Source organism: Alosa alosa, chromosome 10, assembly GCF_017589495.1.
Source record: "Alosa alosa isolate M-15738 ecotype Scorff River chromosome 10, AALO_Geno_1.1, whole genome shotgun sequence".
Classification (NCBI taxonomy): domain Eukaryota; kingdom Metazoa; phylum Chordata; class Actinopteri; order Clupeiformes; family Clupeidae; genus Alosa; species Alosa alosa.
In genome coordinates this window covers 10,685,071-10,709,588 of record NC_063198.1, presented here as the reverse complement: position 1 = coordinate 10,709,588, position 24,518 = coordinate 10,685,071, and the positions used below count along the sequence as shown (strand labels likewise).

The 24,518-nt window shown below is 39.9% G+C and overlaps 3 protein-coding genes across 8 annotated transcripts; 1 reads left to right on the top strand and 2 right to left on the bottom strand.

The window, feature by feature from the left end:
• Positions 1 to 71: 71 nt before the first annotated feature.
• Positions 72 to 7,510, bottom strand: tada3l (transcriptional adaptor 3 (NGG1 homolog, yeast)-like). 2 transcript variants are annotated; one of them, XM_048254927.1, is made up of 9 exons: positions 7,489 to 7,510; positions 6,658 to 6,888; positions 6,315 to 6,562; positions 6,101 to 6,206; positions 5,798 to 5,930; positions 3,955 to 4,058; positions 3,134 to 3,234; positions 2,099 to 2,290; positions 72 to 784 (listed from the first exon to the last, which is right to left on the bottom strand). In XM_048254927.1, exons 2-9 carry the CDS (start codon positions 6,865 to 6,867, stop codon positions 592 to 594), a joined length of 1,287 nt encoding a protein of 428 aa, XP_048110884.1. In that variant the 5' UTR covers positions 6,868 to 6,888; positions 7,489 to 7,510; the 3' UTR covers positions 72 to 591. The 2 variants fall into 2 exon arrangements, with proteins under 2 accessions (XP_048110884.1, XP_048110883.1); XM_048254926.1 differs by lacking the exon at positions 7,489 to 7,510 and adding an exon at positions 7,024 to 7,416.
• A 1,104-nt stretch (positions 7,511 to 8,614) lies between these two features.
• On the top strand, positions 8,615 to 10,864 carry arpc4l (actin related protein 2/3 complex, subunit 4, like). Its single transcript, XM_048254417.1, has 6 exons — positions 8,615 to 8,677; positions 9,325 to 9,443; positions 9,621 to 9,732; positions 9,819 to 9,914; positions 10,003 to 10,173; positions 10,308 to 10,864. Exons 1-6 carry the CDS (start codon positions 8,624 to 8,626, stop codon positions 10,311 to 10,313), a joined length of 558 nt encoding a protein of 185 aa, XP_048110374.1. The 5' UTR covers positions 8,615 to 8,623; the 3' UTR covers positions 10,314 to 10,864.
• Positions 10,865 to 10,949: 85 nt separating this feature from the next.
• Positions 10,950 to 23,926, bottom strand: pfkfb4a (6-phosphofructo-2-kinase/fructose-2,6-biphosphatase 4a). Of its 5 annotated transcripts, none has more exons than XM_048254415.1 (14): positions 23,731 to 23,926; positions 18,515 to 18,631; positions 18,282 to 18,378; positions 18,071 to 18,137; positions 17,909 to 17,983; positions 17,753 to 17,809; positions 17,541 to 17,662; positions 16,828 to 17,035; positions 16,420 to 16,566; positions 16,213 to 16,317; positions 15,331 to 15,460; positions 15,081 to 15,143; positions 14,905 to 14,969; positions 10,950 to 12,401 (listed from the first exon to the last, which is right to left on the bottom strand). In XM_048254415.1, the coding sequence occupies exons 1-14, from the start codon at positions 23,780 to 23,782 to the stop codon at positions 12,342 to 12,344; spliced, it is 1,365 nt and encodes a 454-aa protein (XP_048110372.1). In that variant the 5' UTR covers positions 23,783 to 23,926; the 3' UTR covers positions 10,950 to 12,341. The 5 variants fall into 5 exon arrangements, with proteins under 5 accessions (XP_048110372.1, XP_048110370.1, XP_048110371.1 ...); XM_048254413.1 differs by lacking the exon at positions 23,731 to 23,926 and adding an exon at positions 20,385 to 20,618; XM_048254414.1 differs by lacking the exon at positions 10,950 to 12,401 and adding an exon at positions 13,049 to 14,016.
• Between the last annotated feature and the right edge of the window lie 592 nt (positions 23,927 to 24,518).

Sequence of the window (24,518 nt, the reverse complement as noted above, 5' to 3'; positions counted from 1 at the left end):
CACGCAGAATGACCTTATAAAAAAGGCTATATTGTAAAATTAAAACTAAAAAATACAGAGAGGCATTGACACACGTGTTGGAATGTTTTTTATTCTTTTACGTATTTATGTATTCAAATTCCCATATGTTTTCCATACAATACACAAACCATTACATAAAAAAACTAGGCAAGTCAGTTAGCCAAATAATATCTATGACATAAAACTACATCACTTCTTCAGTCTCATAAGGAAGCAACAATTAACACAATGGAGTACCACAAATTAAACAAATGTATAATTCCCTGCCAGAACTACCTGCTTAATACTTATGTTCTGCTGTCAAGTCAAATGCATTCAGACACGTCAAATTTGACTTGGTACGCATGCACTTTCAAATTTCACTTATCAACCACCAGAAAATCATTCAAACATCATGTTGCTGGTATTAACTTGGTACTGCGGGCTGTATAAAAAGGCAAAATGTGGTAACAATGATTGGCACCAAAAGGTGGCAGAGGCATGATATGATCAGTCACAGTAGTGTAGTTTCAGGAGCTAATGGGCTGATTCATTAGTACAACACTAATGTCAAGCCACTGAGATGCAACTCTAGCCGTCAAGCAGTTTGAGTATGCTCTCTCTCTCCTTCAGGGCCTTCCAGGCCTGGTCCTTTTCTTTCTTCGTAGGTGTGCGTTTCTTCTGCCTGGCAGCCATGATCCGACGGAATCCCTCCATGACTTCATTATCAGCAACTCGGACCCGCTGTCTTAGCTCCTGTTTGCGCATCTCCTCCCGAGCCAACCTAAGAGGTCATTGATATTTAGTTTCAGTAGTAATGAATGAATGAATGACTGCACTGTTATTATTTATGCTCTGAGCATTCACTATTGTCCACTATTATCCATACATGACTGTGGATCTACTCATTTACCCATGACATAATGTGTACACTATTGTATTTTTTTCAACAATTTATTTTTAAATCCTTATATATTGCTGGATCCATCTTTCCTGGCTGTTGTAACAAGTACATTTCCCCAGTGTGGGATAAAAGAAAGTCTTATCTTATCTTATCTGGCCTTATCTTACAGTTTTGCTCAGTCGCATTTTTCAGATCAGAACTGAAATTCTCAAAACTACCTGTTTAATCTTCACATGATTGTGTCAACAAGTTGCAAATGCTTTGGTACATCCATGCAAATGATTATGTACAATTCTCTGCTGTTTCCTACATTATCAATTGCTTATGTCATGTTGATCAAAATGTATCATAATTGGTCTCTGTTGAAGTCTCACCTCCCACAACATTTAGGCATTAGTTCATAGCGCAAGTCTTTACATGCAATATGGTTGAACAAGTTTTCATAATATGTCAAGCAAGATGATATTCGTTGTGATGTGTGATGAGAATTTGTGGCCCAACAGACAGGAATGCCAGGAGGTGTAGGAAGACTGCACTGTAATTCCTACAGCACTGCATGTACAGTTTTCCCTAAGGAGATTGTCCTATGTTCACATTTCTATCTGTATCGCAATGACATGGTCTGTCGACAAATGACAGTACAAACAGTAAAAACGTAAATGTGAATCTTGTCCAGTCTCTTGCACTCAAACTCCCATATACACTACTGTGTAACCTACAATTTACAATAATTGTCATCAAAACTTTAGCCATAGTTTACATCAGAACATCCTTCCAGAGAACACTGTTATACTGACAACATGACTAAGCAATTTGACTGTCTTATCCGTGCACAATGACACAAGGACTTGACATTCTGATGGCACTGACATGTTTATTGACACAGATATTTACTTTTGAGGGCTGAACTAAGGATTTTGAGCAAGAAAGTGGCTTTTGCAGGTAATCCATGGTGTTTTGGTATTTGTACGAATTGTTTTGAGAAATGCACTTACTGTTTTGCAAATGTCGAGGATGATTCGAGAAATGTACCAAAGCGACTGAGAAAAACTGTAATATACCAGAACACTGACCAAATATAATATAGAACTAAACCATGTAGTAAAACTGTAAATGTAATATAACAAAAGTGTAGTGAAACAGTACAAAAACACATTATTTTGGAGTTCTACTTCAACGTTAACTGGTGTTTACCTCAGGAGCTCCTGCTTGCGGGAGCGGTTATGGGCACTCAGGGCCTTGAGTTCTGCTTGTCTCTTGTGCAGCTCAGCGAGCACCTCATCCTCTGCGTCCCCACCGACTCCCTGACGTTCCTCTGAGTCTAGAAGCCCCTGGGAGATCAGCTCATCCTTGATTCGGGCTTCAAGGGAGCGGGTGTGGGGGACACTGTGGGTAAACATAATGAATGTGTAAATAACAAATAGAGGCAAAGCGCAAAAATATTCTAGAAAAAAAATTCAGACACACTTGAACAAAACAAGAAAATGAGGAAAATGGAATATTGTGACAGGCTTCACAAAGAAACTGATAAAAAAAAACTACTTTCACTTTAGCACAAACTATTTTAAAGAGGTGTTTTTTATACAAGATTTACATTTGCAGGGAATAGTATTCCGGGAACTTCTCAAATTGATTGCTGTGTGCTGGGCACATGATGAGGTTTTTGGGACCTGCCATTTATTTCAGATATACATGGGAGAGGTGTTAAATTCCTAGTGCAATAGGGGATTTCCTACACTGGCCAATCAACAAGCAAGCCTATTCCCCACCAAAGAAAATCACCAACAAAGCAACCTTTGTGAGCAAAAAAACATCACTAACAGATCAGCCTTTGAGAGCATTTCACTGGGGCTATCACACCGGCATTTTCCTTCATCTGTATTTCGTTGAATTAACCTACTGTCTCTAAAATGAAACTTGCACAAGTATTATAGTAGTAAAAAAATGGTGCAAAATATATGTAGGACCATATGAAAGACCATGCAGAACACATCATTTCTAAGGCAACAATTGATATGACTCTCCACTGTGCTCAATAAGTTTCACTTACAATCCATATTTTTTCACTGAATTGGTCTGCACTTCTGTGAAGTGAGCTGCTAACTGATTCACTCATTCTAAATCTGATTCTGATAAATACTTTGCCCACATGCAACCCAACTGACAACATCCAGACCACAATGAAAGGAGTGCATGTAAGTTGGGCAGCCCTGAACCGTGTCTTCTCACCTAAAGGCTTTCCCCTGACTGCGCGGTGAGGTCCCTGCCCCATCGTCCTTCCCTGGAATGTCTGGAATTGGGGAGTCCTCCATCGGGGATATGATGTTTTCCTACAAAAACAAATACAACTGTTGATCACACTCCAGATTTTCAAGTTATGGCCAAAGCTTAATTATATCAGGCTGTGTCACACTTCAACTCAGCTTTTTATATCAAACTATTATATTAATTGATCTAGTGTCATAAGCATAAAATGTAAAGCACATTGAATGACCATTGTGTATGATAATGTGCTATATATATATATATATATATATATACACGGGTTTCCCGTTTACCAACAAAACTAGATGCGCGCGCAGCCGTGGGCCAGAAGACGCTTGGTGGCCGTCCACAACGTTATAAATTTAACCTAAATAGTCGGCTGCTGTAAGCTACAATCGGAATGTTTTGTATACCCCTGTTTTCTCAATGATAATAACATCTCATTTCAGGCTATATTTCAGAGTTTGCATTTTGCATATATTTGCATATTATCAGGCTATATTTCAGAGTTTGCATTTTGCATTATTAATATAACATCGTATTTTGACATTTTTGGCGAAGACATGCATTCCGTTAGGGATACTGAACATTTTGAACATTCTCAAACCATTGTGATTTCGAATTGGTGCAGTTTTCAGCACAAAAACTCATTTTATTCTTTTCATAGAGAGCACCGCTCTATGCTGTTATATGGTGCTTTCTGCCTCTTAGTTGCGCACGCATGTTTTTGTGACGTTGCATAGAAATCCATGTATAAATCTGAACTTGAAACATCTGATTCTGACCTCAACCAGTGCCTGGAGTAGACGTTGAGTGAGAGGACCAAAGGGACAACCATCCTCAGGAGGGTCATGCTGGGACTCTGACTTTTTTATCAGGGCATCTACATCTGAAAAACACACACATATATATATGAAAAATCAAAGGTACATTTTCTAAAAACAAATTATGACCATTTTCAAAATTTATTTAAAATATTACATAAATATGTTGGCCATGTACAGTATGTTGACCACAATGGTTTAGATTAGATATTTAACATTTGAGGTATAAAGAATATTTCATCAGCTAGTATTAACTGATCCCATTTATGAAGTGCCTGACTGTCAAGTATGAAAGGTAACTGTTCAACTACAGTAATATCCCCAATCAGAACAGCCCTTCATAGACAGTAGCATGCTCTCAATTCTAGAAAAATGAGGCCATCCTTAAAAATATTTTCGTTTGCCGCAACCCGACCGACCCTGTCAATTTAGAACCGACCCAAATATTTATTTTTTTCCCCTTTTTAGTCCGACCGACTTGCGGTTGTAAACTTGCGTTAATACCGACCGATTGTTTTTTTTTTTTACTCTAAACAACCAATACAAATGCAATAAAATAATAGTTATTTTAGTAGGCCCAAGTATTGTGAATATAAATTACCTACATACATACACCAAAAAAACCTGTGGCGTCATCTCTACACCATTGGTTTCGCGCGATGTCACCGTTTCATTCACACAAACTGATAACGCTGTTACGAAGTTCTGGAAGAACTGTGGCCAGATCTTTTCTCATCCCTTCTCCCCTAGTCTAGCGGTGACCGTGGTCGGAGTATTGAAATTGGTTGTGGTCTATTCAGCATTTCTCAAAATATGGGCCCCAACATGGAGACTGCTGGTGGTCTGGAGTCGTGGAGTGAAATTAGGCCCGGTGCTTCATCTGATAATTTGCTGCGCCAGTTGATCAAGAAACCGCGGATCGATGAAAAAAAAGAAAACAAACGTTTCTGCTATCGATGTCATTAAACATGGAGCCCTACAATTAAGTGGTGGTATGAGCATTCATTCAATGAAACTAATCGATAGCGTTGGGATCAAAGCTCGCTTCAACCTGTTGGAAGGCTATTTATTTATTTAACGAAACTTAATAGAACGGCGTTGTTTTTGGAACTTCCTTAGAAACAGAGCAGAGACTGTATAATACACTGTATAGCATTGAGTATTGTATAGTCAAATTTCAATATAACGTGGCCAAGAGCTATTGTAGCCTTCTTTCTGGGTACATGTAGATGAGCCCTATGACCCAAAAGTCTGCCATGACCGGGCCTCAGGTCAAAGAAGTTTGAGAAAGGCTGGTCTATATAACCTGCATCAGAATGAGGTTTGCAAATGGTAAGCCTGAAGGCGCGGGTTGAAGACCCAGTCAGTTACGATCCACGATATGCACATTTGTGTAAATTCATTCCTAGGTAATCACCATGACCAAAATTGAACTTTTTTTTTTTACTTTGAATCTTGAAAAAAAAAAATATTGACCTACCTACCGACCCATTTTTAATTTTTTTTGGCTGTTACTGCAAACAAAAATATTTTTAAGGATGGCCTGACCTGAAGAACCACTGGCTGTCATGGTTGTTGTCATTGTTGGGTGTGGTCTTGTTTCTCTTTTTTTTAAGTATATATTTTGGGGCTTTTATGCCTTTAATGCGACACGATAGTGTAGAATGAGAGGAAGTGAGTGGGAGAGAGTCAGGGTGGGATCCGGAAAGGACCACGGGGCGGGAATCGAACCTGGGTCGCCAGCGTACGGTGCAGGTGCCCCTGCCAGTTGCGCCGTCTAGTTTCTCTTATGCAGTGCACTGACCTTTGGCATCAAGCTCAGAGAGCGGCCCCTGCATGCTCTTCTTTTTGTCATTGGCTCTGGCTCCTTCCCTTTGCTCCTCCAGGAGATCCTCTTGTGCCCAGCGCTGTGAATAGTGCTTACCCAAGGCAGGGACCTTGAAAGAGTACGACCAGTAAGACTTCTGACCAATGCACACATTTCTTACTCAGTTTAACACACATTCTTCATGCATTAAGACATATTTAGCCGATGGTGATGTGTACAAATGGCATTTTGATTCCACGTTTGGTTTATGTTTGTGTGTGGTAATATGAGTAAGCCCACCTTGTAATATTCAGCCTCATCATCTGGAGGCTTCAGTAGTTCTTCCAAAACCCGTATTTCTTCATTGGTTATATCAGCACAGTATGGCTCCACTGAGGCCCAAAAGCTTCAACACATTACAGAAACACTAGAGTGAAACTACCAGAAACATAATATTATCAGGTCAACGACAATAGAAGAGGCTGCCCTTTCAGGTTAGGCTAACTTGACTTACCGGTTAGGAGCATCATTTTTGGGATTGCGTGGAATCTCTTGGGGATCTTCACTGAACTCATACTCTGGCACTTTGGGCTGCAAGTTCTTAGATTTTGGTCGACCAGGACCAGGTCCTGGGCCATGGCTTCCCTTTCCATCAAGTTTCTGCTTCTTAGGCTTTGAATGTCTAGAGGTAACAGAGAGGTCTGCATCTTTCAGCTTCAGAAACCTCTTATCTCCTTTTTTATCCTGCCAGTCTGTCAGAATCTGTAATGAAAATCAATCGACATAACTTTATAGTTAGTTGTTAAAATACAGTAATAAGCAGGACAATAATATACAAATGTGTATTTCAGTCTGACCTGTCTCTGTTCTTCCAATGCTCGAAGACGTCGACTCGCCGAGGAGAGAAGGGTCTCCAACTCCAATTGGAGTGTGTCTAGTTCTTCTATGCCAATTCCATCATCTTCTGAACGTCCAAGAACCGCTGTGTATCGCGGACATACCTTGGTATGCTCCACAGGCTTAAAATCATAGTATTTAAGTGGTGGGCAGTCCTTCAGCTCGCTCATCTTGTCTGTCAAAATATCTATCTGCAAGAGAACGTCCCAAGACATTTTTATGATGAGCGCACACCTTTACAGTGGACAGGATGGCACCTTATATTTGTAAACATGCATATACTTGGGTCGTCACAGTAGAAAACATAGATGTTGGACGTTCATTACCTGGCCTACAGGCTTGCTATATTGTTCTGTGAATGGTCCCATACAGTTTAATGTCACGTGCTGATTATAGGGATAAACACTTGCAGACACCTTATAGTCTAACGTCAACTTTGACTGTGTAGATACAGAAGCGGCAAATGCCTACATTAACTTTACTCAGCTTACTTGGTTCTTCCATTCAGTAAAGTTAACAAAGATCCTGCCCTGTTCACGCTATGTGTTAATATAGCTTGCGCTAACATTAGGAAGTAACGCAAGCTAGCTAACGTTAGCTAATACCAAGCTAAATCCCCAGCTAGCCGAATAACCGGTTTCGCCAAACCGAAGTAATACATCTCATTGAACATTGTGCATGTATTGCCTTGAATTCCTCCAACATTGTTTTATTGAAACACGCGGTATCTACATTGTGATTTTCTACGAATAATAATAAATTCAGTTAGCTAATTAAACGGTAGTATTTACCTCTGGAAAGGGGCAGCCATTACCGAATATACCATATCTATATGAAGGGGGGAATTGATAATATAGGTCACGGGCTTGGTCCATATAATACAGAACGTAAGAGAAACTTTATGATTCTTTAAATATATGTTGTTGTCTAATTACATTTACAGCATTTGCTGTTGTGTCTAAGGGGGTGGGAACGCGTTATTAGAGGAGAGCTCTTGTGTACTGTAATGGTTTGGCCGAGGCTACAATCTGGTCGTGAGATGCTTCTGATGTTGATGATGTTCTGTCGCCTTTGCTGTAGTGCTGTTATGCGTTTATGCGTTTACATGTTACACAAGCACACCATATACCTTTGCAAAAACATTTCCATTTATCTTCAAATATCATACTCACCATTAGGATGGATGGACAGTGATCTATTAGATCTGGATCTCAGTTGGTACATGCTTTGATTGTACATACTGTAGCCTACCTGTTTATATGGTTCATACTACATATCCATATTTATTCAGTTTCTGTAATATATTCTGTTAAAACACTGCATATATCTATATTGTTCTTACGACTACTATAATGGTACTGCCACTACATTGCACATATAAGTACATGTTGTTCATACATTGTTCATATTACATAGCCATATTTAGTCTGCTCTTATAAAGTTACTGCTAATACACTGCACATACTTATATTTAATTAAATGCTACTCTAAAACACCTTCTGAAAACAACTACACTGCATGATGTCTTTTGTCCTGTCTATGCACTACCTTTTCTGCTTTTTTGCACTTCTGGTTAGAAACAAACTGCATTTCGTTGTCTCTGTACTTGTACTCTGCACAATGACAATAAAGTTGAATATAATCTAATCTAATCTTATTTATACGTTTTTAGATTCTGAGTTGAGTCAACCCTATGTGGTTTGTGTCTGTTTGCTACAACTTTAATGAACATTGGTAGCCTACATAAGATAATGTTGATCCTAATAGTGTCATAGCAAAATGTACCGTTGTTTTGCGTTTTTACCATGCATGCACGCTTCAGTGGCAAAATAATATCCGATCTTACCATTTTGACAGTAGGTAAACTACTGCAACCTCTTGTTATAAAACGATTGGTCGATTTTGTTCATACAGGCGTGTCCTCAGATGTGCGGGTGTGGCGTCAGTACTTCCGTCTTCTTCAAAAGAACACTGAAAATGGTAAGAGTTTCTCGTCTTTCCGAAAATGTTCACAATTATGACCGACACACGACAATTTTATGATACATTGCGATGTTTTCTACACGGTAATTTAGCAATAGATTGAAGTTTGGGCGTTTCGTATTACATACAAATGTAAATGCAACGTTACTCAGCCAGCTTTGCTACCTTAAGGTGGCTAGCAAGCTAGCTACATGTAGGATACGTAAAGTCTAGTTCCTGGATGCATTCCTACTACCCCTCACATATTATTTCTGTATTGTTATGGTTAACACAAAGGGTAGTTTTACACTTGATGCATGGTATATTGCGAAAAGGAATGCGTGATATTAGCCCAACTGTTCCGCCCTATTTTGACAGCAAATATATGCTAGTTAGCTATGCTAGATTGATAAACAAATGTGAGATTTATTGCTACTACGAGTTTTCACATGTCAAATGTTGAAAGACACCAATAGAAACCACTGACATTGTATAGTTAGAAGTCAGGTGGTTGTGATACTATTGATATATGATATGATATGATACTTTTACCATTGATACTTTTACCATTGTGCTGCATCTGGTGTATTGACCATATAAGGTAATTGCTCTTAAGGACTAGATGTGATCCCTCATCCGCCAACACGTTATGTCTTGTCTTTTAGACAGCCACTTTGCGCCCATACCTGAACGCGGTGCGAGCAACTCTCCAGGCAGCGCTGTGTCTGGAGAACTTTTCCTCTCAGGTGGTCGAACGCCACAACAAGCCAGAGGTTGAGGTCAGGTAAGGTATCAGCAGAATTTGAGCTGTGGAAGGGTGTGTAACCTGCTTTTGGCCCAGGAAACCACATCCTTGATGTCCTGCACAAGTTTCTTTTTTTTGGCTTTCTCTGTGGTTTAATGTACTAAATAAGCACCCATGAACATGAGGGGTGAAATGGACATGCATTTCTCTTTATAGGAGTAGCAAAGAGCTGCTGCTGCAGCCAGTGGTGATCAGTCGCAATGAGAAGGAGAAGGTCCTAATTGAAGGCTCCATTAACTCTGTGCGAGTCAGCATTGCCGTGAAGCAGGTAAATGGCTGTCCTGGATTAGAGGAAAGTTTCTATTTATAATGAGTATACAGGCAAGGCCTCACAGATGCTTTTCATTTCTACAGGCAGATGAGATTGAGAAGATCCTGTGTCATAAATTTATGAGGTTCATGATGATGAGGGCAGAGAACTTCTTTATCCTTAGGAGGAAACCTGTGGAGGTGAGTAGGGATCCTGAAGTGCCAGTTTTCTTGGTTATGTAGCTGTCTAAGCAGAAGCCTGACTACTACCCCTTTATGTTCTCAACAGGGCTATGACATCAGCTTCCTCATCACCAACTTCCATACAGAACAGATGTACAAACACAAGTTGGTGGACTTTGTCATTCACTTCATGGAGGAGATAGACAAAGAGATCAGCGAGATGAAATTGTCAGTCAACGCCCGGGCCCGTATTGTTGCAGAGGAGTTCCTCAAAAATGTATGATCAATGACATTCTTTTGCCGTCATATCTAACAATCTAACATTTCAGTGCATGAGATTTCATTCGTAAGATGTTGGCCAGGATTTGCTTATGTATGTGTATATAAAATGTGTAAATTGTTGTCTTCCAGTTCTAAAGAAGCCATGTCTCCTCACACAAAATCACGACATGGTCATCACAACGGTTTCTTCAGAGGCAGTGTACATTTTTTCATGGCTTAGCAGGAAGACACAGAAAGAGGAACCAATCCGCAAGCAGAACCACAAGAGATGTAAACGACCAAACAAGGCCTAGCACAGTGCCTCTTCTGCCTTCTGTATTGTGTGATCCCTGTGCTTATAGACAGTAATAGCTGTATATAATAAACAATCAATCATGTCTGTCTCACAGAACAAAGCTTAAACCCCAAGGCAGGTCCTTAGTCACCGCAATTAATGTTAATAGGCACAGGGATTCACTTGAATAAACAGTGAAATTGTACTATGGCTTACTTTTTTATACGTCAGTGTTTTTGTTTTCTTTTCTTTTTTTGTTTCAAGAACCTCGTAAAACAGCAGACACAAACAAATAGTGTTTATATCTGTTGTTTATATTTTGACAAAAAATTAATGAGACTTATGAAAAAACATCAGTAAAGTGTAATGTTGAGAAAACAATGGCATCGATTAAACCCATCATTCCTCTTTGTATGCTTCTGTTTTCTGTTAAAATGTCTACAGACAGTGAACATTCACCCTTACATGGTTTTAAGATGTGAATTTTTGCAGACATTTTATATGGGCACAAACCATCTACATCTTAGGTGGCTAGTATTAATGTGCCTGTTAGTGGGTAGCTTGAGGTTTACTGATCAGTTGAACGACACAAGTTTATTAATAGCAAGACATGATTGTTATAAAGGAAGTGAGTAATCAGAGGTTAGCATGTGTTCAATAGGGGAACACTGAAGAAGCATCATAACGGGACCATCTTAAAACGTAAAAGAGATAAGTTAACTGTCTCTATCTCGGGTAACACCGAGAATATACACAAATGTTATTTTAGGTTAAACCACAAAATATTTTATTAAAGAATAAAATCACATTTTAGAAAACAAAATTCAGTGTTCAGAAAATATTATAAAAAAGCTTTCATTCCCCATGTTCAGATATGTGGTTAGCAACTTGTCAAATAAGTTCAAATCATGATGACTGATCAAAGATACCACATTACAAACTGGGTTTGCATTGCATTGATTTACTGGAAATGTATGGAAGGTATACAGCTGATCTGAGACATGAATAGGTTTTCTTCTTAGCAAGTTTAGGCTGACATCTCAGAGCAATGAAGTTTTATAGGGGCCTTAATTTCTTTACATATATATATAACAGCTGATTTGTGTGATGTCACACTAGGGGATAGTAAAAACTGTAGACGACTGACACTGCACACTTGCATTTCACATACATTAAACACATTAAAGTTTCATGCTCTCTTTAGAACAACTCTACAACTGAGTTGAATTATTTTAAACTTAACATGTATAAATAAATCTGCATTTATATAATGGCTTGGCACTTCACTAATGCCAAACCATCTGATCAATTCTGATACATAAATATTTAAAAATATTTTTCCCAAAGAGAAAAAGGCAACATTTACAAATATTCACCAACATGTTACTGCATTGAAGAACTGGTTGAGTTTATCCATCACAACATAAGGATATGTAGTCATGAAAGCCACAAACTAAATCCCTTTCCCTCAAAAAAACAGAGAGAAAAGATCAACCACAATGGTACAATTGAACAGTGTTGTGTATAGTGCTAGGGCAGTATATAAGGCTATCCATCAGAAAGTGCACAGAAAAACACAAAGAATTCTTCCCCTCTGATCTGCAGTAGTTTTGTGTTAGTGTGAGCAGAATGGTACAGAGATGTGGTCAGCGCTTGAGATTTCTCACAGACTGATAAATAGACTGGTGTTTAAATAAACCCCCATTACAGGAATAGGACACTGCAAAGTTAACAATGCCATAAAATACACTGTAAATTACACAAAGGGTTTTGATTCATAAGAAAGACAATGACAAATGTCTGAGGAATCTGTCAAGACATCACTAGGATCACTATGATTTGGAAGAAAAGGAACATATTTTGCCACCATTGAGACAGCCATCACCAAGTCATAGATGAGTAGGGACAGTCTGCAAGGCGTCTTCTGTGGTGCGGTGTACATTTACATTCTATGGAGAGGAAAAAAGAACACAAAAACTCTTGAGTACGTAGCAATAATATCTGTTCTTGCAGTTTCAAAGAACAGAACAACTGATGGCAGAGAAACATTTGTATTGACTTGTGCATTGACAAAGGCCAACCACTTAATGTCTATGTAGACAAATCCTTAAAAGACCTAATAGGCTATAAAGCTACAACCACCCCCACAGATTACCCAATTACACACACCGACACTCACTGCTGTATACGCCTTGATGTTTCCCTCACTGTATGAGCTGCCGAACGTCCACAATTAACATGGAGGGAGGAGAGACAACTAAACTATGACAGTTATAACTTTACAGCATCTTTTGGCAACAAAAAAAGTGAATTTTATTTTTTCATTTTATTCATGGACAGCACATGGCAATAGCCATCTTAAACATTACAGAAAGGCAACTCCTTACCCGTATGCTCTAGCGGGGTCTCAGGTAAAGGGGCCAAACCGAAAATATTTTTGTTCAGGTCTTGTGGTATATACACTCACAAGTTGTGCAGTTTATTTATAGATATTTTCTCACAAGTCTTGCACTCTGGGAATGTGCATTGTGTAAAAAGACATTTAGTGTGGAGAGGGTTGATATTGAAAACAATGCAGAGCTCATCAAAAGAGTTCTTTCAAGAGTGATTTTATTAGCTTTTCCAGTAACACATTTAAAATGGTTTTAATTTTCAAATTCACAAGTTTCAAGACCCCTGAGCATGTTTTTGCCTGGGTGGATCATAGCAACGGAATGTTAAGGCATTTCAAAACCCACATAGTTTGCAGTGTGTTCTTAATTAGGACATAATTCTACATTCTTAAATAGTCTTAAAATTAATTACTTCATAGAATACTTAAGATATACACAATACAACTGATTCAGCATTGATATAAATGTGCAATTCAAGCTTAGCAGCTTACCTGTATCAACAAACATTTGCTTGTAAACATTTGCTTAAAGATACGAATAGTAATCGCTACCGGTAAGTAGCACAAACATTTGTTTTCTCTTTAGACTACAAATGGCATGTTCGCTCTCAACTCGATTATAAACCGAGAGAAACATGGACTTGACAATGTGCAAATCAATAGCTGAATCAGGTATGTCCACAATCATAAAAGAATAGATCATAAATGTAAGGTGGCCTAAATTCAATGTGTAGTGACAGATCATTGCGCTTCACATGCTGGGTATGTCAACAGAAAGCAGCATGAATTGAAAATACAAATAAAAAAATTATGACACCCCAAAACAGAAGGGTTTTAAACAGATTACCATTGAACTGGATTCCAGTCATTCAGCACTGTTCTCAGGAATAAACAAAATAACAAAACAAACAAACATATCTACAAATGGTCCCTGAGTTTTAATCTCAGGGTGATCATAGCTTGCATCTGATTTCAGAACAGCCTGGAGACTTGCAGGACTGTTCCTGTGTGAGTGTGGAGGAGTGAGCATGGAAGGAACAGTGAGGAGGTGTGGGGTGGCGGGTCAGGGAGGAAGTGAGGTTGAGGGGACTGGGAGAAGGGGACACATAAGGTCACTGATGGGCCGGAACTGTGCGCAAAGCCTCCCCTGCCATCCGAGAGACCTCTACATTCTGTTCAGATAACACAAAAGGGTGACAGGGTCAAAATCAAAACACATGCCGTATGAGTGGCTTGTCAGTAGAAATAAAGAACAGAAAAGTTATTCATATTGATTTCAGCCATTTTAAACTTTATGATGGACACAGGTGGCAGTCCTTTTCAGGAGGATACAAGTAACATCAATAAAGGCCTGTTGTGTGGACAAATGTAACTAGAGCAGGCAACTCTGGCCCTCAGCACAAGCGAAATGATTAATCTGAGAGGCGCTGCAAGGCTGAAGAGGGCCCTTGTTAGTATTCATGGTGCGCCTCTCATCAGCTCTGGATTGCTGCTCTCAGAGTCACGAATCACAGCTCTGAGGGGGAGGCACTGGGAAGCACTTGTGGTCCAGGCTCTGAGTGGTACTGCTGCGCAATATAAGTGTGTGTGTGTGTGTGTGTGTGTGTGTGGTGAGCCACTGTGGCACCACCTACAATCACGGTAATAACACAACTGCACAGAGCTGCTCAATTGGGAGTGGTCACACTCACGGTCACTCCCTTTCCCTGATTAGTAGTTCATCTTGGGTGGATGTGGCAAAATTAACATTGGTGACAAAAAAAGAAAACAGGGTCAGAGGGTTCAGTGTGTCACTATTACAGGAGTAATTCTAGCAGGGGGTAATTCTAGCAGTGTGTGTGAGGGAGTGAGTGATGAATGACTGGATGAATAAATTGATTAATCAAGGAATGGAAAGAAAGAAAGAAAGAAAGAAAGAAAGAAAGAAAGAAAGAAAGAAAGAAAGAAAGAAAGAAAGAAAGAAAGAAAGAAAGAAAGAAAGAAAGAAAGAAAGAAAGAAAGAAAGAAAGAAAGAAAGAAAGAAAGAAAGAAAAAGAAAACAAGCAGGAAGACCATATTACCTGTGGTTTGTCTCTGTGGGTGTTCACTGCATCCACATTTAAGAAAATGGACTCCACTTTACAGCCTGGGGAGGAAAGACAGCACCAGAAAATCACTTATGATCAAATACTCATGTCTGATTTTATTAAGCTGTGATAGTCAAAGTGAGGACAAGCAAGTAGAGTAGAAATCCTACCGTAGGCCACAGGCGTGAGCTTCAGCACTGTGTGCAAGGGACACTTCAAATAAGGCAGCTCCTCTATTGGACCACAGACAGCAATTGTCAGCTTCAGATCACATATCCAAATCAACATTAATGTTTACACAAGAACATTATATACATGAATTTACAGGTAAATACGTATACTTGACAAATAGTGGTTGAAAAAGACTTGACAGAGATAGCTTATTCACAAGCACAACAAGTGCGCAGACGGGTCCCAGACCTGCGGACTTGTCCAGGAAGTAGGCCAAGAGGCAGCGCATGACCGCTTGGTGGCAGATGACCAGCACGTTTTCCTGCCTCTCCAGCTCCATGATGACTGGCTCCAGGCGCTGCACCAGGTCCTCATAGGACTACAGCACCAGGTATGTGTATGTGTGTGCGTGTGTGTGTGTGTGTGTGTGCGTGTGCGTGTGCGTGTGTGGGGGGGAAGAGAGAGGGGAAGCGAAAGAAAAAAAGAGCACAGTTAAGTTCACATTTACAGCTTCTCAATTGTATATCACACACAGACACCTGATTTTCTCCAAAACAGTGGGTGGCGTTGGTGATTTAAAGGTTAATGATAACTTAAAGACTGGAAAAACACATTCAGGATGGCTAATGCTTGGGCTGAGAACAGAGGCTCCCAGCCATGACTAAGGACGAGTCGAGTAAGTAGGATAAATGGCATTGGGGAGAAGGTAATGGGGTGAAAGGCACAGTAGCCCCAGGCATGGAGACATCAGCAGGCCATCACGGCATGATAAAAACCATCGACCGCTTCTGCAGCCTCAGATTCCAGACTCCAGATTCCAGAATTCGGGGGTAAAAGCAGAGAGTAAATGGAGCCATGTTTCAACCAAGTTGACAGATTAATTTTACAGATGGGCACTGGGACACCGGACACGTCACCATGACACAAACTTACCAAACTTAAACTTCCACCTACTTACCCTACAATTTAATTTTAGCCGTCAACGCTTAGCACACAGAATATAACTTGTGATTATTGTTTGTAAACAAGATTTTTGGCTTTGGTTGATTTCAAGCTCCAACCAACACATAGACACACAGATGTTGAACAAAACACAAGAAAGGCTGATTAAACAGACCATGCAAGACTGACCTCTCCTTTGGGATAGCGATATCTGTATTTATCTTGGTCCCGCAACGCAAACTCCAGGGGATAATGGTCCTGAATCTCCTCATACATCATCTCCTCACAAACCCCCTGAAAGTACACATTTTCAGCTCCAGTTACTCACTCACACACTTTGTCTAGCTCTCTTGCCTATAGACAATAACAACAACAACAACAACAACAACAACTCACTGCATCAATCTCATTCAGAGCCTTCCACTGTTCATACGGGACATTTAGAGCTTCTGCAGTCTGAATTGTCCTCTTCATCTGACTGGTCCACACTTTCAGGTCACTGATGTCTTGTTCCAGGATGAACTCGCCCAACTGCTTGGCAAACTGTGCCAGAAGAGGACCCATAGAGATGACTATACATTTATTTAAATTTACAAACATTTAAAGTGTATCCTACACTAGATGGCAATAACATGTCAATGGTTTGATTATAGATGTTACATAAAATATGTCTTTTCAATCTGTCAAGCACATGATAACTGCATGTGGAAGAGTGAATGTGAACTCCCACCCAAGCATCAATTATCCATTAACTTTTACTTCATACCAAGCCTTCTCCACCCTGAAAGGACGTTATGGACTTACATCTTTTCCCCTGAGCGACAACCCTGAGTCTCCCCCAATGCGACCCTTGATGTTGAGGTCACTCTCCCCGTGTCGACACAGGTAGATGGAGCGTGGCGTGATGTGAATGTTCATGAGGTAGTACACAATACGGCTCTGGATGTGGTCCTGAACTCTGTTGACCAGGTAACGGCGACCAACATCAATGATCTTGATATAGGAGAGCTCCCTGAGTGATTGAGATTATTTCAGAATGGTTTAGAGTTCAAAAGGTCAGTCGCAGACACAACATAAAGCATGCACATTTATCAGCCCAAAACGGTGCGTCTCCCATACAGAACTAGAAAACCTAACATGACCAGAACTGTTCTCACAGTTCATTCTAGGTTTGGCCATTAACGTGTTCACTCAGTATCGCCCTAATAAAGTTAACGTGTGTGAGAATTTTGACCTTCATCGTCAATGTCAGCACCATAGTACTTAATAATGAGTTATGGCAATAAAACACGATAAAGCCAGTGACACTGAAAAAAATGAGATCGTATAATGTTGCAAATGGACAAGCATTGCACAAGGAGTGCTCAGATCCAGGTCAATATTCACAGTTAAACGTTTTGTAACATGTAACTTTTATAACAGTTTTGCAACTTTAATCAAACTTAGCAGTGGAATGAAACTATAAAATTTACAGCAGTGCATTATGCAATTGTAGACATTGTAGACTAAACTCTTACTTGTCCAAAACCTCATCCAAGGTTTCATAGGAGTTCTCATAACATTTAATCCTTTTCATGAAGTCCTCCACTGCTTCATCTGTGTTGCAGTGAGTGTAGTCTGGACTGCCCAGCTTCACTTGCTGTGAATGAAGAACACAACAGTGAGGAGGTATGGTCTCCTATCTCCAGTTGGTATGAGAAACATGCAGTCACTTGTGAAGCCATCTTACCACAATATTTTCGGCAATGACTGCAGGGTCTTCACAAACAGACTCCACAAAAAATACCTAGCATAGGAGGAAAATAGTTGGTCAAGAACATAGAGTAAGGTCAGGGAGATAGTACTTCTCTCTGCAAGTTCTACAAAAATGAAAACATGGCCATACCTTAAAGCCATTCTGCTCTGCAAACCTTGTTATGGTCTCTCTCCTTTCTCTAGTGGTGTTTGTAGCATCAAACACCTGTAGTTAGCAAAAGATGGTGATCATTACTGTTCACATATCATAGGAGGAATATCTAAAGCATAAATTTGCCCCCTTGCTACTTACAGCAACTTGGCCTCCCTCGTCCGTCAGGTATTGCCGTACATCGCTTAATGCTGCTGACGCACACTGTCTGCAGTTCACAAACACAAATACCCATTCATTTCATTGGCTACTGAATGTGAGCCAATATCAAAATGTGTTGAATAACCTGGTTCATACCAAAATAGAATTGAATTGTAACACTACAAATCTAAGATCTCCCCAGTGCTCTTACTGTCTGATCTTCAGACCCTCTTCATTGTCTGGACTGAAGAACTCGAAGGACTTGTAGATCTTCAGACAGTCTCGTCTGTACTGGCCAACATTGAACTCTAAGGAGAGCAGGGAAGAAAAATGCACCACTTTTATTTGCCCTCTTTAAGATAACACTGCCGTGCCAAATTACTCTCAAACAATCTTTGTCCTTTCACTGGCTCTTGATAGAGGGAAGATAATCTAAGCAGATACCTTTGGTGGGAACGCCGATCCAGTTGAGGTAGCGGGTCAGTTTCTTGGAGATGTACGTCTTCCCTCTGGCAGGGAGGCCGACGGTGACAATGAGGGTGGGACAGTTGGTCATGCATACTAAACAAGAGAGCGGAACACACCCCAAACATGACTATTGTGCATATCCAAAGCAGTCCTGGGTAAATAGCATTTACAAAATATAGGTGAAGGACTACAATAAACATATCACTAATTAACAACCCATCATAGCTAAATTGTTTTAAAACTACAACAACACTTTTTAACTATAATTATACTACGGTTCAGAGCCAGAGTTTATTCTATTCTGGTCTCAGAACCACCATTTGCCCAATGTAGCCTTAGGGTGAAACATGATTTCAAGATATTGATTGGTAAGCATTCCACTGCACAAAGTAAGTGAAAGGTGATCCTTCACACACGGTGAAGTCCCGTCTCTCCTGAGTGTCAGCATTTTTCAGCATGTGAGTATGTAGGCTACTTTGCAACTGTACCAAAAATAAATCACAAGAAAACACGATGTATGAAAACAAATATAGTATGTTGTGCCAACTTCAGCTGTCCACCCAAAGTACTTTGGACAATTCCATACACGTGTTAGCCGCAGGGCTGTAATACTCGAGTCTGGGCTTGGACTCGAGGGGGTTTATGGTCTCTGACTGGTCTTGGACTTGCTGGCATTTGGACTCTGGCTTGTCTTGGTCTCGCCAAATATTCTAGTTGGTCTTGACAGAGTCTAGTGGGCTTAAATGTGTGTGTAAAACAAAAATACAAAAAAATGCATACATACACACATGTGTGTGATCTCACACCCCCCTGTCTCTAAATTATAAATCTAAAACAAAATAATTGATTGTGACCATATTCAAGTGTTTAATATTTAAATGTAATTGGCTGGGCATTGACATTGGCCATTAAGTGAAAATGCTAAACCGAACAGATTCTCTCTCTCAGTCTCGACTGTATTTCTCATTTTGGACCCGAACGACTTTGGACTCGGTCTTGTCTTGGACTTGAACCTCTTTTGACTCGGTCTCAGACTCGACAAAGGTGGTCTTGACTACAGCCCTGCTTGGTAGTAAATGCATTAACTGCACCTCTAAACGCACAGTTGGATCTGTTTACAAGCTAAAAGGAATGCGAGCGAGCCCAATCAGCAAGTACCGGGACTGGAGTTTTAGCCTCCAATTCATTTGCATGACCATCATAAACCCTGGTCGTGTTCATCAACAACTTTTGATGGATAACAACTGCCGGGTACGCGCAGAACAATGACAAAGCATGGCCACTTTACTAGTCAATTCTCCGCGGTCCTGGTAAGCGAAGGTCCGAAAGAAACGAGGCGCTTTCACACAAAATAAGGTTGGCTATATAATTGTTAGACCGGTGAAGACAACAGCACAGTCACATGGTTTCTGTTTAAGCGACATAGTAGGAAAATACATAAAACTCGACAAAACGCGTTGCTTCCCAGCAACAGCTAGAACAGATCAGTTCAGTCTTAAAGGAATGTGTTTTTTTTTGCTTTTAGCGCTGGCAACTTTCCTTTAAGCAATGGGCAGTCTTGGGTAGCGCTTCACTGTTTCTATTGCCATGGAGTATGCTAATTTCTTCAATCTTTGATCAGATGTAATGGCTTCAATTACATTTCACTTGAGTCGAAAGAACGTAGTTGGTTAATTAATCTGATTCGCGTTCAAGTGCTCGGAAATAAACACCTGTAGAAATGAACTGGCGGCGGCAGATGATTTCATTCATTTGAGTCAGATGGATATCAAGACAGTGATATACATTATTAGGCTATTCAAAACGGAGCCGACGAGTTGCCATGGCGTACACAGAAGCTACGTACCCTTTCTTTGAAAAATGTGTTTCTCTGGAAGGCCGTTTTTGCAAGGCATCCAAATTTTCTTCAGCGGGTTTTGAGTGAGCTCTCTAGGAGCCGTTGATAGAGTTAATTCATCTGAGCAACCTTCACCCGAATCCATCGTTTACGACGCCGGTAGTTGTTCTATATTTGAATGTATTGCCACAGTCTGCAGCATCAATGCTCCCAACTGTGAGGGCGGCATGTCATATGGGTTGAGGAGGAAGCTGAAGAATGCTTTTACCATAATGTCGCGAAAACACGGGACTGTGAAAGTAGGCAATGCGTATTACCGATTCAGTTATTTATTACACCAATTTGAATGGACTGGCTAATTTGTTTAACATTGTACTCGTATAGATTACCAATGCTATATTTTTTCCATCAAAATTAAAATATTTTGTCTAAATTATCTATTTGCCTCCAACTAGAAAGAGTGCCGTCACGAGTACGCCCGCAACATTCGGCAGCAACAAAGTTGCGACTGACTTGTCAACATGGATACATTGTTCCAATTACCGTAAAACACGTACATACTCAGTATGACCAATAGATGGCAGCAAAAGGCAAACAATTTATAACAACTAAATTGTGAGAAAGGAGACGTGTGCTCACAGCTATACCCATTTATTCATTTAAAACAAATGGAAGAACACATGATGACAAACCAGGTCCAAGTGTTTGACAGTAAGAGAGTGCCTACTAATTCTGTAAATTAAATGTATCAATGGGCCCTGGTGACCTCAAACTAAAATTCAAAACTCAAGTGTTCATGAAAGAGATGAAAATATTAAAAGATACATTATTTTAACCTCAAACTTAAGCAGACATGTAACTGTACCAGTGGTGTGGTCTACGTGATACACAGGCAAGGATATTAACATTTGGGGTTGATTACAGTATACCCAGAGGCGGACAGAGTACACAGCTTCATTACTTGAGTAAAAGTACAGATACCCTTTGCTAAATTTTACTCAAGTACAAGTAAAAGTACAACAGTCAGATGTCTACTTAAGTACTTGTTTTTAAAAGTACTTGAGTATCATATATATATATATATATATATATATATATTTTTTTTTTTTTTCAAATATTGCATTACTATTGCCACAGTGCTTACATTTATGTACAGAAACGTCCTACATGGAGTTATGAAAAATTTTAATGTTAATACCTTGGAGAATGTAAAAGGAATTGAAAGTAAAATCAAGTCATTTTCATCTTTTTACAACACAATATACTGTTTTTGTTATTGAAACACTTGAAGCGAAAACTATCATTAACTTGTTCAGAAAATGTAAATAGTCTGGTGAGGTGGGGCCACAGGTTGGCACAGGATGGACCTGCTGCGTCTTCATTCATTGTTTCGTCCATGGTTTTGTCTCTTATCTAAATCTGACCATGGAGTTGACTTTGGCGGAAAGCTGAGGGGATTGCTGATAGGCCGTCCCAATCAGTGGCGCCTGCACAATCCAATCACGTTTGAGAGGGAAACAACAAATTGAGGATTTCCGAGATTTTTCTTTTTTCTTTAGAAGAAGTAACGGGTACTCACGGTTGTGGATAGAAATGTAGTGGAGTAAAGAGTAGGCCTACAATATTTGACTCTCAAATGTACTTGAGTAAAGTCATGAGTACTCCCCAAAAATGATACTTGAGTAAAGTACAGATCCCTCAAAATTGTACTCAAGTACTGTACTCAAATAAATGTACTCCATTGCTGTCCGGCTCTGAGTATACCCACTACAGCTAACTAGACTACATCACAGTGTACCCACTACAGCTAACTAGACCACGGAACTGTACCTCAACATGGGCCACAACCAATAGTGCAATTTTCAGAAACAGATGCTGAATTGATTAATAAAGTCTGAATTGGGAATGATAAGAGACTTAAAGACATGCACACTTTGAAAAAAAAGTTATTTTGAATTTTCAATCGTATAGACTAGGTTAGGCTACATTGCTTTACTTTTCCAGTCAGTTTGCCTGACACAGGTGGCCATCTTTATACTGAAGATTTTCAGAAGACATTGTGAGAAAGCAGGTTGTGGTAAGACTTTCATGTGACTTTGAATGAAACAAGAATGCTGTATTTCAGTCAATAGGTTCACAAGAGTTATCTCATAAGAGACTATTTCAATGTCTTGATATGTTAGGGGATGAACAGCAAGGCCAACACAACAGAATATCGAAGAGCCTACTGATTGCATCTGCTCTGGAAAAGATGAGTGTGTCCTAAAACCATGTCTCATAGTAAGATATTCAGTATTATGTGTATTTTAAACTCTGAATATAGTTAACGTTTGTTTATTTTGGATGAACTGCAGTGTAACTTCTTCAGTGTTCCAAATTTCTTTATTTTTGCAATAGGCCTATAGCATGAACGTGACAACTGTAGCCTACTAGCATTGTTTTTTAGACATCCTGCTACCATCGACCTGCACAGCAAGAACAAAATAGCATTTCACGAGCAGGAAACGGGCTGGGTCATAACACAACAGTGTCAGACTGTGAACATAACTACATGATGAGATTACTCTCTGTGGAGAATCTTGGCATGGGTTGTCTGGTCATTGCCAAGTTGAAGTTCACCATGCATCGAGTGTTTACAAGTGTGATTTCTGCCAAAGATGTCCACGCTACCAGCGGAAACAGACAAGATGGTCATTCTATTAAACTTGAGCGAGGACCTGAAGCAATATGAAATGCATCCCCTCATTTGTAATATTATTAACATTTTTTTAGCAGTTGCACTGTGAGACGTGTTACAACAGCAGTAGCGTAAAGCCAGTCGACTGGATAACTTACGACAACGTGAATCGACTAAAACGAATGTGATTCAAGAAGTCCATATTATGGAGCGCTATCGTTAGGCTATCTGTCGAAAACATGGTGAAGAATTGGACCGTAGTTTCAACAACACTGTGGATCGCTTTTCATTCATTAGTTCAAAACAAAAGCTCAAAACAAAAGCTCATCGCCTACATAATAAAATAGGCTGTATAGCCTAGCCTACATGTTTGAAACTGCGTTGAGTAATTAACGAAACAGAACTCATTTCACGTAAGCATACAGATAACCATTTCTATTATAGCCTACCAAAGCGTAATTTTATTCACGCAATTCTGCATGCGAGGAAAGAATTCTTGCACAGTAGCTTATGGTCCTAAACACATATACCACCGCCGCCGCCGCCTACGTGACAAGTCTTGTTTACTTCTCTGTATGCACTCATCGGACATAAACTGTTGCCAGAACCATTTCCACAGACTGTCAAGGATTTTTATACAGCGTCTAATAATGAATATTGACGTGAAAAACCACTTACCTGCCTTGCTGGGATTTTGCGTGCTTTTGGAACGAGCTGCACCCCTCATCATCCGTGTTTCACGACGGTGTGTAGCCTAGTGGTTGGTGGACTCTGGCTTGTGTCAGATGAATATAAGGCTGGTTAACGTAAGGCAAGCATGCCGCTGCGGGTATCTCAAGGTCTCGTAAGCGACATTGTGTCAATGGGGAATGAAATGCGCACACCCCTTCGTCATGCGAGATTGGTTGCAAGTTTTTTTTGTAGCCTGCGTGATAGAATATTTGACCTGGAAATCTCTTTGCGGACATTAGCTTTTCACACCATTTAATTCCTGGTCGTGCTCTGAAGTAATCTGGATTATTTTCAGAAATATTTCATGTTTTAAGCAGTGTGCTGTCAACGTATATAAATCAGCCTTTTGGAGCTTTGATAGGGAATATAGGTTATACCATGCATAGCCCTTAAACATATCTGGTGGCACATGGCAATCCACTTTTCTCAAAATTCACTTATTAGATGAAACAAGTTATGAACAATGGCCGACAACTTTTCAGTGTCACAGTAACCATTTTATCAGGTGTCAATGGCACCAGTTTGTTGGGAACAGACTCTATATAAAAAAAAGAGTGTGACCCTAAAAACTGTGAAAGCTTTAAAAAGCTAATAATTAGTAGAAAATGAAAATGAATATCCACCAAACATCTCACTGCATTGTCATGACAACAAGCTGACCCCCTCATCTATGATCCCTCTACCAAATTCCTCCAAAAGGCCACACTGGTGGAAGGCCCTCCCTCCCACCCACG

Bases quoted from the DNA above. Each gene is read 5' to 3' on its own strand.
- tada3l (XM_048254926.1), bottom strand. From the start codon at position 7,065: ATGGGACCATTCACAGAACAATATAGCAAGCCTGTAGGCCAG. The intron at 6,889-7,023 runs GTAATGAACGTC...GTTCTCTTGCAG, and splicing joins ATAGCAAGCCTGTAGGCCAG to ATAGATATTTTGACAGACAA. The intron at 3,235-3,954 runs GTCAGAATCAGA...TTGTTTTTGTAG, and splicing joins TACTCCAGGCACTGGTTGAG to GAAAACATCATATCCCCGAT.
- arpc4l (XM_048254417.1), top strand. From the start codon at position 8,624: ATGTGCGGGTGTGGCGTCAGTACTTCCGTCTTCTTCAAAAGAACACTG. The intron at 9,444-9,620 runs GTAAGGTATCAG...TTCTCTTTATAG, and splicing joins AAGCCAGAGGTTGAGGTCAG to GAGTAGCAAAGAGCTGCTGC. The intron at 9,733-9,818 runs GTAAATGGCTGT...TCATTTCTACAG, and splicing joins TCAGCATTGCCGTGAAGCAG to GCAGATGAGATTGAGAAGAT.
- pfkfb4a (XM_048254413.1), bottom strand. From the start codon at position 20,520: ATGGATTCGGGTGAAGGTTGCTCAGATGAATTAACTCTATCAACGGCT. The intron at 15,144-15,330 runs GTCTGGGACCCG...GTGGTCCAATAG, and splicing joins CTTCCTGGACAAGTCCGCAG to AGGAGCTGCCTTATTTGAAG. The intron at 12,402-14,904 runs GTAATATGGTCT...TCCTCTCCATAG, and splicing joins CCCACAGAGACAAACCACAG to AATGTAAATGTACACCGCAC.